Raw genomic sequence first — 12,500 nt, forward strand, 5'->3', positions numbered from 1 at the left:
GCTCCTTCACGTCCCACCTTGATGACATCACACCACCCCTTTGTCTCACCTTGATGAGGTCACCCAGCAACAGGTTGGCTTCTATGTAGGCCTTCTTCACTTCCTTGAACTTGTTTCCCAGCCCCATGCTGTGGGCCTGCAGGGAGACAGGTCACATGACGAGGAGACAGGTCACATGACTGCCTCCACAACACCTAGACACACCAGTCATGTGATGGGAGTCCCACACACACCCAGGGAAATACAGGTGTTTGCTGCTTCCAAATAACCCTGTGAAGAGAGGAGAGAGGGAGGAGAGCAGAGAGGAAGGAGAGAAGGAGGAGAGGAGAGAGGGAGGAGAGAAGGAGGAGAGGAGAGAGGGAGGAGAGAAGGAGGAGAAGAGAGAGGGAGGAGAGGAAAGAGGGGAGAGGAGAGAGGGAGGAGAGGAGAGGAGGAGGAGAGAGGAGGAGAGAGGGATGGAGGAGAGAGGAGGAGAGAGGGAGGAGAGAGGAGGAGGAGGGAGGGAGGAGGAGAGCAGACCGTACCTGGAAGTGCAGGTTAGTGTACTGTCCTCCTGGGATCTGGTTGTGGTAGACATCAGAGTTTCCAGACTTCATGGTGGAGGTGCAGTCAAACGGAGCATACAACCCTCTCACCCCCTCCCAGTAATCACTGTAGCCATGCACCCTGTCCAGGGAGATACCTGGGGAGGAGAGGAGGGGAGGGGGAGGAGGGGAGGGAGAGGGGGGGGGAGGAGGGGGGAGAGGAGATGAGGGGAGAGGAGGGGGAGGAGAGGGAGGGGATGAAGGGAAAGGAGGAGGGGGAGGAGGAGGAGGGGGAAGAGGGGGGGAGGAGGGGGAGGAGGAGGAGGGGGAAGAGGGGGGGGAGGAGGGGGAGGAGGGGTTTAGAGTGTCTGTCTTAATCAATCAATCAGAGCTGATCAGCCATCGCTAGTGATGGGTTTGTGTCAGACTGTCATCAATTCACTTCTCATGATCTCTGCACTCATGTTGCCATGGTACCACACAGACATGTACACACACACACACTCGTAAGGATGCTAATTTGAGATTGACAAGTGATGACTAGAACGAATGAACACAAATAGATGATGGACAGAAAAGAATACTGGAGGGAGGGAGGGAGGGAGGCAGGGAGGCAGGGAGGGAGGGAGGGAGGGAGGGAGGGAGGCAGGCAGGGAGGGAGGGAGGGAGGGAGGGAGGGAGGGAGGGAGGGAGGGAGGGAGGGAGGGAGGGAGGGAGGGAGGGAGGGAGGGATATGAAAACAAAAAAGACAAAGGAGATGTAGAAACAAAAGATAGGGTAGTGTAGGTGTGTGTGTTGACTGCGCGATGCAGCTCAAGCTGTCTCTCTGTTGAAACCAACAGCTTTGAGAACAACTCAATTAGCCTGCGACGCCTGAAGACAGAGAGACAGGGGAGGGAGGGGGAGACAGGGGAGAGGGGGGAGGGAGGAAATTAGAAAGCATTGTATGTGGAGAGAGGGAAGGAATGTGTGCGTGTAGAGGCTAGTGTGTGTATGTCTGTGTATATATGTGTGTGTGTGTGTGTGTGTAAGTGTATATGCATGTGTGTGTATGTCTGTGTATATATGTGTGTGTAAGTGTGTGTAAGTGTATATGCATGTGTGTGTATGTCTGTGTATATATGTGTGTGTGTGTGTGTAAGCGTATATGCATGTGTGTGTATGTCTGTGTATATACGTGTGTGTGTGTGTGATTAGGGACAGCAGTGACAGGTGTGACAGGTGTGCGGCCCTATAGAGAGCCGCCCATTTTGATTGACAGCTGAATGGACCAATGGCTGACCGGTATTGAGCTTGGTTCCGTTGGTGCATGCGACCAGGGCCCCCATGCTGGGCTGGGACGTCATGCCAGACATGGAATCCACCTGAGACAACCAACATGGAACACACCTAAGCTTAGAGAGACTGTGTGTGTGTGTCATAGTGTGTGTGTGTGTGATAGTGTGTGTGTGTGTCATAGTGTGTGTGTGTGTGATAGTGTGTGTGTGTGTGATAGTGTGTGTGTGTGATAGTGTGTGTGTGTCATAGTGTGTGTGTGTGATAGTGTGTGTGTGTGTGATAGTGTGTGTGTGTGTCATAGTGTGTGTGTGTGTGATAGTGTGTGTGTGTGTGATAGTGTGTGTGTGTGATAGTGTGTGTGTGTCATAGTGTGTGTGTGTGTGATAGTGTGTGTGTGTGTCATAGTGTGTGTGTGTGATAGTGTGTGTGTGTGATAGTGTGTGTGTGTGATAGTGTGTGTGTGTGTCATAGTGTGTGTGTGTGATAGTGTGTGCGTGTGATAGTGTGTGTGTGTGATAGTGTGTGTGTGTGATAGTGTGTGTGTGTGTCATAGTGTGTGTGTGTGATAGTGTGTGTGTGTGTCATAGTGTGTGTGTGTGTCATAGTGTGTGTGTGTGTCATAGTGTGTGTGTGTGTCATAGTGTGTGTGTGTCATAGTGTGTGTGTGTGTCATAGTGTGTGTGTGTGTCATAGTGTGTGTGTGTGATAGTGTGTGTGTGTCATAGTGTGTGTGTGTCATAGTGTGTGTGTGTGTCATAGTGTGTGTGTGTCATAGTGTGTGTGTGTGTGTGTGTGTGTGTGTCATAGTGTGTGTGTGTCATAGTGTGTGTGTGTGTCATAGTGTGTGTGTGTGTCATAGTGTGTGTGTGTGATAGTGTGTGTGTGTCATAGTGTGTGTGTGTCATAGTGTGTGTGTGTGTCATAGTGTGTGTGTGTGATAGTGTGTGTGATAGTGTGTGTGTGTGTCATAGTGTGTGTGTGTCATAGTGTGTGTGTGTCATAGTGTGTGTGTGTGTGTCATAGTGTGTGTGTGTCATAGTGTGTGTGTGTGTCATAGTGTGTGTGTGTCATAGTGTGTGTGTGTGTGTGTGTGTGTGTGTCATAGTGTGTGTGTGTCATAGTGTGTGTGTGTGTCATAGTGTGTGTGTGTGTCATAGTGTGTGTGTGTGATAGTGTGTGTGTGTCATAGTGTGTGTGTGTCATAGTGTGTGTGTGTGTCATAGTGTGTGTGTGTGATAGTGTGTGTGATAGTGTGTGTGTGTGTCATAGTGTGTGTGTGTGATAGTGTGTGTGTGTGATAGTGTGTGTGTCATAGTGTGTGTGTGTGTCATAGTGTGTGTGTGTCATAGTGTGTGTGTGTGTCATAGTGTGTGTGTGTGTCATAGTGTGTGTGTGATAGTGTGTGTGTGTGATAGTGTGTGTGTGTCATAGTGTGTGTGTGTGATAGTGTGTGTGTGTGTCATAGTGTGTGTGTGTCATAGTGTGTGTGTGTGATAGTGTGTGTGTGTGATAGTGTGTGTGTGTGTCATAGTGTGTGTGTGTGATAGTGTGTGTGTGTGATAGTGTGTGTGTGTGATAGTGTGTGTGTCATAGTGTGTGTGTGTGATAGTGTGTGTGTCATAGTGTGTGTGTGTGATAGTGTGTGTGTGTCATAGTGTGTGTGTGTGATAGTGTGTGTGTGTGTCATAGTGTGTGTGTGTGATAGTGTGTGTGTGTGATAGTGTGTGTGTGTGATAGTGTGTGTGTCATAGTGTGTGTGTGTGATAGTGTGTGTGTGTGATAGTGTGTGTGTGTCATAGTGTGTGTGTGTGTCATAGTGTGTGTGTGTGATAGTGTGTGTGTGTGATAGTGTGTGTGTGTGATAGTGTGTGTGTCATAGTGTGTGTGTGTGATAGTGTGTGTGTCATAGTGTGTGTGTGTGATAGTGTGTGTGTGTGATAGTGTGTGTGTGTGATAGTGTGTGTGTGTGATAGTGTGTGTGTGTGATAGTGTGTGTGTGTGATAGTGTGTGTGTGTGATAGTGTGTGTGTGTGATAGTGTGTGTGTGTGTGTGTGTGTGTGTCATAGTGTGTGTGTGTGATAGTGTGTGTGTGTGTCATAGTGTGTGTGTGTGATAGTGTGTGTGTGTGTCATAGTGTGTGTGTGTGATAGTGTGTGTGTGTGATAGTGTGTGTGTGTGATAGTGTGTGTGTGTGATAGTGTGTGTGTGTGATAGTGTGTGTGTCATAGTGTGTGTGTGTGATAGTGTGTGTGTGTGTCATAGTGTGTGTGTGCTCACTGCCACGTCCACCACGTCAGCCCCTGCCTCAGCGCAGGCCAGCATGGCGGCCACGCCCGCCCCCGCCGTATCATGTGTATGCACATGGAGGGGCAGGTCAGGGAAACGCCCCCTCAGCGAGCCAATCAGGAGACGGCTGGACTCGGGCTTCAGTAGACCTGCCATGTCCTGGGGGGAGGAGGAGGGGGGAGGAGGAGGGGGGAATTAACATTCTCTGATTGTGTTTAACTATTTGTATGTGTCCAAACCTGTGTGTGTATCTATCTGTGTGTCGGTATCTGTGTACCTGTGTGTGTGTGCCTGTGTGAGTCCTGACCCACCTTGATGCAGAGCACGTGAGTCCCAGCGTTGACCAGCTCCTGGGCCAGGTCCAGGTAGTACTGCAGGCTGTACTTCCTACAGGAGGGGTCGGCCACGTCGCCCGTGTACGCCAGCGCTGCCTCCACCACGCCGCCCGCCGCCCCCGCAGCCTCCACGCCCAGGAGCAGCCCGGGAAGGAAGTTCAGGGAGTCAAACACCCTGAACACATCCACCCCGTTCTCCCTGGCTAGCTCACAGAACCTGGGGGGAGAGAGGAGGGGGGAGGGGGGGAAGGGGGGGGGAGAGGGAGAGAGGAGGGGAGGGAGAGAGAGGTTTACAATGGAATGTCAATCAAACTTTGGCCTATTTACAGAATAATTACACCAACTGTGTGCCAATTTATAGATCACAGCAGTGTGTGCGTTTTTGTGTACTTGGTGACAGCGTTGCCAGGGTAACTGGTGTGTGTGTACCTGAAGACAGCGTTGCCAGGGTAACTGGTGTGTGTATACCTGAAGACAGCGTTGTCAGGGTAACTGCTGTATCCCACGGCGCTGGAACCCCTCAGAAGCATCTGGAAGGGAACGTTGGGGATCAGAGCTCTCAGCTCCTGCAGACGTTGCCATGGACACTCCCACAGGAAACGCATGGACACGTCAAATGTAGCTCCTGGAACACACACACACACAGTTACACACACACACAGTTACACACACACAGTTACACACACAGTTACACACACACACAGTTACACACACACACACACAGTTACACACACACAGTTACACACACACACACACACACACACAGTTACACACACACACAGTAACACACCCAGTTACACAAACACACAAACAGGAAAATGCACTTGAACACTCACACACTTTACAGTGGACATGTTTCGTTCAGAAGCTGCATGTGGACAGAATATTACTAAGACTGAAGTCATCTCTGAGTCATTTCACCAGACACACACACACACAGACAGACACAAACAGACACACACACAGACACACACACACAGACACACACGCACGAGTGTTGACACAGTTTATGAACACTTTAGTCTTCAGGGAGATGACCACATGACAGACTGACAGTTTAAACAATGTTCTAGAGAGGGAGGGAGGGGTAATGACACAAAAAGATAGAGATGTAGAAGGATGTTTTATATATGTTTTTTTCTAGAAGTTAGAAAAATAGGAGGTGTGGAGGTGTGGGGGTGTGGAGGTGTGGAGGTGAGGGGGTGTGGAGGTGTGGAGGTGTGGGGGCGTGGGGGTGTGGAGGTGTGGGGGTGTGGAGGTGCGGAGGTGAGGGGGTGTGGAGGTGCGGAGGTGAGGGGGTGTGGAGGTGTGGAGGTGTGGGGGTGTGGAGGTGTGGAGGTGTGGAGGTGCGGGGGTGTGGAGGTGTGGAGGTGTGGGGGTGTGGAGGTGTGGAGGTGAGGAGGTGTGGAGGTGAGGAGGTGTGGGGGTGTGGAGGTGAGGAGGTGTGGAGGTGTGGGGGTGTGGAGGTGCGGAGGTGTGGGGGTGTGGAGGTGAGGAGGGGTGGAGGTGTGGGGGCGTGGAGGTGTGGGGGTGTGGGGGCGTGGAGGTGTGGGGGTGTGGGGGTGTGGAGGTGTGGAGGTGTAGGGGTGTGGAGGTGTGGAGGTGTGGAGGTGTGGGGGTGTGGAGGTGAGGGGGTGTGGAGGTGTGGGGGTGTGGGGGTGAGGGGGTGTGGAGGTGTGGAGGTGTGGGGGTGAGGGGGTGTGGAGGTGTGGGGGTGTGGAGGTGTGGAGGTGTGGGGGTGTGGAGGTGTGGAGGTGTGGGGGTGTGGAGGTGTGGGGGTGTGGAGGTGTGGAGGTGTGGGGGTGAGGGGGTGTGGAGGTGTGGAGGTGTGGGGGTGTGGAGGTGTGGGGGTGTGGGGGTGTGGGGGTGTGGAGGTGTGGAGGTGTGGAGGTGTGGGGGTGTGGAGGTGTGGAGGTGTGGAGGTGTGGGGGTGTGGGGGTGTGGAGGTGTGGGGGTGAGGGGGTGTGGAGGTGTGGGGGTGTGGGGGTGAGGGGGTGTGGAGGTGTGGAGGTGTGGAGGTGTGGGGGTGAGGGGGTGTGGAGGTGTGGAGGTGTGGGGGTGAGGGGGTGTGGAGGTGTGGGGGTGAGGTGGTGTGGAGGTGTGGAGGTGTGGGGGTGTGGAGGTGTGGAGGTGTGGGGGTGTGGAGGTGTGGAGGTGTGGGGGTGAGGGGGTGTGGAGGTGTGGAGGTGTGGGGGTGTGGAGGTGTGGGGGTGTGGGGGTGTGGAGGTGTGGGGGTGTGGAGGTGTGGGGGTGTGGGGGTGTGGAGGTGTGGAGGTGTGGGGGTGTGGGGGTGTGGGGGTGTGGAGGTGTGGAGGTGTGGGGGTGTGGGGGTGTGGAGGTGTGGAGGTGTGGAGGTGTGGGGGTGTGGAGGTGTGGGGGTGTGGAGGTGTGGGGGTGTGCTCACCTCCCCAGGTTTCCAGGCTGTACAGCTGGGGGAAGGCGTGAGCTACGTAGGGAGAGATGTTCTTCAGGTCCAGAGTACGCAGGCGCGTTGCCAGGAGCGACTGGTGGGCGTCGCGGAACGTGGTATCTGTTAGCAACAGGCCGGGGTGGGATCGCACTGCCCTGGCAAATCCCTCTGGCCCCTCCCTCAACAGGACGTCACGGTAACCAAGAGGGGGCTCTCCTAGGGGTGGGGGGGAAGGGGGGAGGTCAGTCGATTAGTGGATCCATCAACATTTATCCATCCATTCGTTCATCCATCTGCTTCCTTTTATCTCTGTTCATCCTTCCATCCATCCGTTCGTTAATTTACCAACCAATCCACCCATCCATCCATCCTTCCCTCCTTCCATCCATCCATCATTTCCAGTTTAAGAACAGTAAACAAAAACAGGAGGGGAAGGTGGGAGGGAGGGAGGGACAATGGATGAGAGGGAAGGATAGACAGACAGAGAGAAAGGAGGTTGAATGTGTGTCGAGGGATTTAACAGGATAAATAAACCACCTAGACGACAGCCTAACAGCACCAAGCTGCAGTTGTTTTGTTAAGCGTATTGTTCCTGTTTGTCTGTACGTGTGTGTGTTTGAGAGTGTGTGTGTGTGAGAGTGTGATGGTGTATGAACAGTATATGTATGTGGATATATGTGTGTTTGTGTGAAAGTTTGGGTGTGGGTGTGTCTGTATATGTGCGTGTACATATGTGTGTGTGTGTGTGTGTGTGTGTGAGAGAGAGATGAGTCCTGTGGGGGGCAGAGACAGAGACAAGCCAGAGGAGTATTAACACAACCCCAGGGTCTTAGCTGCTAGAGAGATGACCCACTTAGACACAGACACACACACACACTCTCCCTCCTTTACTGTACACCATCCTTCTCTTCCTCTTTACCTCTCTCTCTTTCTGCCTACCTCTCTCTCTTTCTCTCTCTCTCTGCCTCCCTCCCTCTCTCTCTCTCTCTCTCTCTCTCTCTCTGCCTCCTTCTCTTTGTCTTCCTCTCTGTCTCTATCCCACTCTCCCTTTATCTCTCTCTACCTGCTCTCTTTCTCTCTTGGGCTCTCTTTCCTCTACCTATCTACCCCTCCTCTCTTCCACCTCTCCCTCTCTCCCTCCCACCCTCCTCCCTCCCTCTCTCTCTCTCTCTCTGCCTCCCCCTCTCTCTCTACCTCCATCTCTCTGCCTCCATCTCTCTCTGCCTCCCTCTCTCTCTCTCTCTCTCTCTCTCTCTCTCTCTCTCTCTCTCTCTCTCTCTCTCTCTCTCTCTCTCTCTCTCTCTCTCTCTCTCTCTCTCTCTCTCTCTCTCTCTCTCTCTCTCTCTCTGCCTCCCACCCCTTCTCTGCTCCCCTCCTCCTGGTTTAATCCCTCTCTTCTCCCAGTGAAGGAAGGGATATAAGCATATTACAAATCTCATTACTGGGCTTTAGGTGTGTGCGTGTGTGTGTGTGTGTGTGTGTGTGTGTGTGTGAGATGCATACCAGCACCTCATCATCCACCTCAGGTGTATTTTCCACAAACTCTCACACACACACACACACACACACACATCAAAACAGATTGGCTGTTGAGGTTTGATTGACATACCGGTGGTGACAGCAGGAATGATCGGATCCACGGAGGCGGGTCTTGCCTTGACAGGGAGAGGCGTGGTTGGTCCGTTCACCATCACATGAGCTGGAGGAAGAAGACACGTCAAAAACACACACACGGATCACAATAACTTTGTGTGTGTACAAGCAGTTCTGTGTGTGTGTGTGTGTGTTTGTCACCCAGGTAGTGAAGCAGTTTCTGGGCTCTGTTCTGGCCCAGGTTGATGTTCAGCAGGTCTGGGTTCTGGTCTATAAACTGAGTATCTAGAGAACCGTGCAGGAACTGGTCAGAACTCAGAACATTCTGGAGGAATGGGATGTTGGTCTGGAGGAGAGAGAGAGAGAGAGAGAGAGATAAAGAGAGGGAGGGAGGGAGGGAGGGAGGGAGGGAGAGAGAGAGAGGGAGAGAGAGAGACAGAGAGAGAGAGAGAGAGAGAGAGAGAGAGGGGGGGGAGAGGGGGGAGAGGGGGGAGAGAGAGAGAGAGAGGGAGAGAGAGAGAAAGAGAGAGAGGGGGAGAAAGAGAGAGGGAGGGAGAGGGGGAGAAAGAGAGAGGGAGGGAGAGGGAGAGAGGGGGGGGGAGAGAGAGAGAGAGAGAGAGAGAGAGAGAGGGGGGGGAGAGGGGGGGAGAGAGAGAGAGAGAGAGAGGGAGAGAGAGAGAAAGAGAGAGAGGGGGAGAAAGAGAGAGGGAGGGAGAGGGGGAGAAAGAGAGAGGGAGGGAGAGGGGGAGAAAGAGAGAGGGAGGGAGAGGGAGAGGAGAGAGAGAGAGGGAGAGGGAGAGAAAGAGAGGGAGGGGGAGAAAGAGAGAGGGAGGGAGAGGGAGAGAAAGAGAGAGGGAGGGAGAGAGAGGGGGGAGAGTAGAGGGAGGGAGAGGGAGAGAAAGAGAGGGAGGGGGAGAAAGAGAGAGGGAGGGAGGGAGAGTAGAGGGAGGGAGAGGGAGAGAAAGAGAGAGGGAGGGAGAGTAGAGGGAGGGAGAGGGAGAGAAAGAGAGAGAGGGGGGGGAGAGGGGGGGGGAGAGGGGAGAGTATAAATAAATATGTCCTCAGCCTTCTTTCCAAATCGATGTCATCACCAGAACGTTCAATACAACTGCTGCTGACTGGAGGCTAGACTGTACATGTACACACACTCACATACACACACTCACTCATGTGAAGAGCATGCAAAATAATGGTGCACTCAAACATACCTGCACTGACTAAGCCACAAACGTTGACATGGAGGGAGGGAGGGAGGGAGGGAGGGAGGGAGGGAGGGAGGGAGGGAGGGAGGGAGGGAGGGAGGGAGGGAGGGAGGGAGGGAGGGAGGGAGGGAGGGAGGGAGGGAGGGAGGGAGGGAGGGAGGGAGGGAGGGAGGGAGGGAGGGAGGGAGGAGATCAGGAATGTCTCAACTGAACAAACGCAAAACGGTTCAACTAGTGAGTCAGTGTTCCCTCCCTCTACTCTTACACCATCAGCTTGTTCACACTAATGGATTTCCAGGGAACAATAACCTCTCAACTACACTCTCTCTCCTTTACATCCCTGCTTCTATATTCCTTTCAATCTCCCTCTTTCTTTCTGTCTGTCTCACTCACACACTGACACACACACACTGACAGACACACACACACATCCGTCTGCAAATGGGAGCAGGATTGAAGGAATGTGTGGAACTCTGTCTTCTCCTTCTCTTGGTTCTCTCCATCGGTCATGTCAGGCTGTAAACACCACACACACCACTGAGCTGGCACCACACACACACACACACACACACACACACACACACACAGGAAGACTTCAAAGATGAATCTGTGGATAAACAGATTTTAATGGATAAACACGTTTTAGACAAAATCACAAAAACATGCACATACACACACACACACACACACACAAACAAAAATACACAAACCAACATGTCCAAAGGCATCAACAAACAACAACAACAAACAAACACCAAAGCACGTAAACAAAGATAACCTTATACAGATGCAGTCTTGGAGAGACACACACCCACCCCCCCACACCCCCCCACACACACAGATAAACACAACCACAGAGGGAGGTCAAGCAGGTGCAATAACTGGGTACCAGTCGCTGCAGGTTGTTAATGGCTTTCCAACAGCTATTGATTGGTTTGTTTAGACAAGTTAGAGTTCCAGGAGTGTGTGTGTGTGTGTGTGCATGCGTGTGTGTGGTGGCCTGGTTCGGTATGTGTATATGTTTATCTGTGTGTGTTTGGGTAAGTATGTGTGTGTGTGTGTGTGTGTGTGCAACAGAAACCAATAGAGCTGTTTCTACGCCATCCCAGAGCAGCTGAACACAGATAGACCAGATACAGTCAGTCAAGGACACAGACATGACCAACAGAGACCAGAGTGACTCAGCAACAGCACAGGATCAACCTCTCTCTCTCTCTCTCTCTCTCTCTCTCCCTTTTTCTTCCCTCCCTCCCTCCCTCCCTCCCTCCCTCCCTCCATCCTTCTCTCTTTCCCTCTCTCTCTCTCTCTCTCTCTCTCTCTCTCTCCCCTCTCTCTCCCTCTCTCTCTCTCTCGCTCTCTTTTTCTTTCTTTTTCTTTCCTTCCTTCCCTCCCTCCCTCTCTCTCTCTCTCTCTCTCTCTCTCTCTCTCTCTCTCTCTCTCTCTCTCTCTCTCTCTCTCTCTCTCTCTCTCTCTTCTGGTAGGTTCTTGTATCGCAGCATCACAGGTACAGATTCATACTAACCCGAAACATGACTTGTAAGCTTGTTAATGCAGTCTCTGTGTGTGTGTGTGTATACTCTTAGGGTGTGTGAGTGTGTGTGTGGGGTTGTGTGTGTGTGTGTGTGTGTCCAGCCTGATTATATTCTGACTGAGACAAATGGAGAAAGCCCCCCCTCCAATTTGAACCTCTGCACCAATTATCCTGAAAAACTGTGTGTGTGTGGGGTTGTGTGTGTGTGTGTGTTTATGATAGCCGCCTGAGCTGGACATGTGAGTGTGTCTTTAGTGTGTTGGCAGATGTGGTTAAATGAGTGTTTGTGTGTGTGTGTGCGCGTGTGTGTACGCGTGGGTTTGTGTGTTTTGCAAGTGTGTGTATTGACTCAGTGCTAAGTCGTCTATATTTAGCCCCAGTGAGAGACAGCTAGGTGACTCAAACTCTTTCACCCAAAGACATGAGGATGGAGAGATGGAGGGAGGGAGGGAGGGAGGGTTAGTTGATAGGAAAAGAGTAAAAGTATGATGAAGAGATGCAAACCCTCATGTTGTGTGTTTCTCTCACATGCACAGACACACACATGCATGAGGTCTGAAAGATATTTTGAGCAGTGACAGGCGCAGTGGGGTATCACATGCGTGTGTGTGTGTGCATGCCTGTGTATCACCCTAACCTAACACTAACCCACACGTTTGATGTATTTATTCCCACTTGGAACTGTTCAAATCCATCATCCTCCATCTCTTACACCCTTCTCTCTCTCTCTCTCTCTCTCTCTCTCTCTCTCTCTCTCTCTCTGTCTCTCTCTCTCTCTCTCTCTCTCTCTCTCTGTCTCTCTCTCTCTCTCTCTGTCTCTCTCTCTCTCTCTCTGTCTCTCTCTCTCTCTCTCTCTCTCTCTCTCTCTCTCTCTCTCTGTCTCTCTCTCTCTCTCTCTCTCTGTCTCTGTCTCTGTCTCTCTCTCTCTCTCTCTTCTCCATCCCTACATCTCTTACACCCTTCTCTCTCTCTCTCTCTCTCTCTCTCTCTCCCTCTCTCTCTCTCTCTCTCTCTCTCTCTTCTCCATCCCTACATCTCTTACACCCTTCTCTCTCTCTCTCTCTCTCCCCTCTCTCTCTCTCTCTTCTCCATTGCTACATCTCTTACACCCTTCTCTCTCTCTCTCTCCCTCTCTCTCTCTCTCCTCTCCACGGTTTTCATGCTCTTTACCCATATCAGACCAGATGCTATTTGAGGTTCCCTGTCTCTTTCTTTCCCCTCTCCCTCCTTCTCTTTATGTCTATATATTTCTCTCTCTCTCTGTCCATTTTCTTTCTCTCTACCCCTCTCTGTTATTCTCTCTCTTCCTCTCTCTCATGCCCTTGTCTGTCTCCTCCTTC

At 52.0% G+C, this 12,500-nt stretch overlaps 1 protein-coding gene across 1 annotated transcript in view; it reads right to left on the reverse strand.

Annotated features, from left to right (window-relative positions):
* pcxb (pyruvate carboxylase b) overlaps positions 1-12,500 on the reverse strand; it is a 76,811-nt gene that overhangs the window by 7,849 nt on the left and 56,462 nt on the right. Inside the window, exons 13-21 of the mRNA XM_084691688.1 lie at positions 8,629-8,773; positions 8,444-8,533; positions 6,829-7,050; positions 4,893-5,049; positions 4,401-4,641; positions 4,081-4,248; positions 1,807-1,888; positions 525-682; positions 50-136 (exon numbers count right to left, since the gene is read on the reverse strand). Coding sequence (XP_084547814.1) covers positions 50-136; positions 525-682; positions 1,807-1,888; positions 4,081-4,248; positions 4,401-4,641; positions 4,893-5,049; positions 6,829-7,050; positions 8,444-8,533; positions 8,629-8,773 — 1,350 coding nt within the window. The remainder of the gene's footprint in view (positions 1-49; positions 137-524; positions 683-1,806; positions 1,889-4,080; positions 4,249-4,400; positions 4,642-4,892; positions 5,050-6,828; positions 7,051-8,443; positions 8,534-8,628; positions 8,774-12,500) is intronic.

Source organism: Hypomesus nipponensis, chromosome 25 (assembly GCF_054491055.1).
Source record: "Hypomesus nipponensis isolate SF chromosome 25, ASM5449105v1, whole genome shotgun sequence".
Lineage (NCBI taxonomy): Eukaryota > Metazoa > Chordata > Actinopteri > Osmeriformes > Osmeridae > Hypomesus > Hypomesus nipponensis.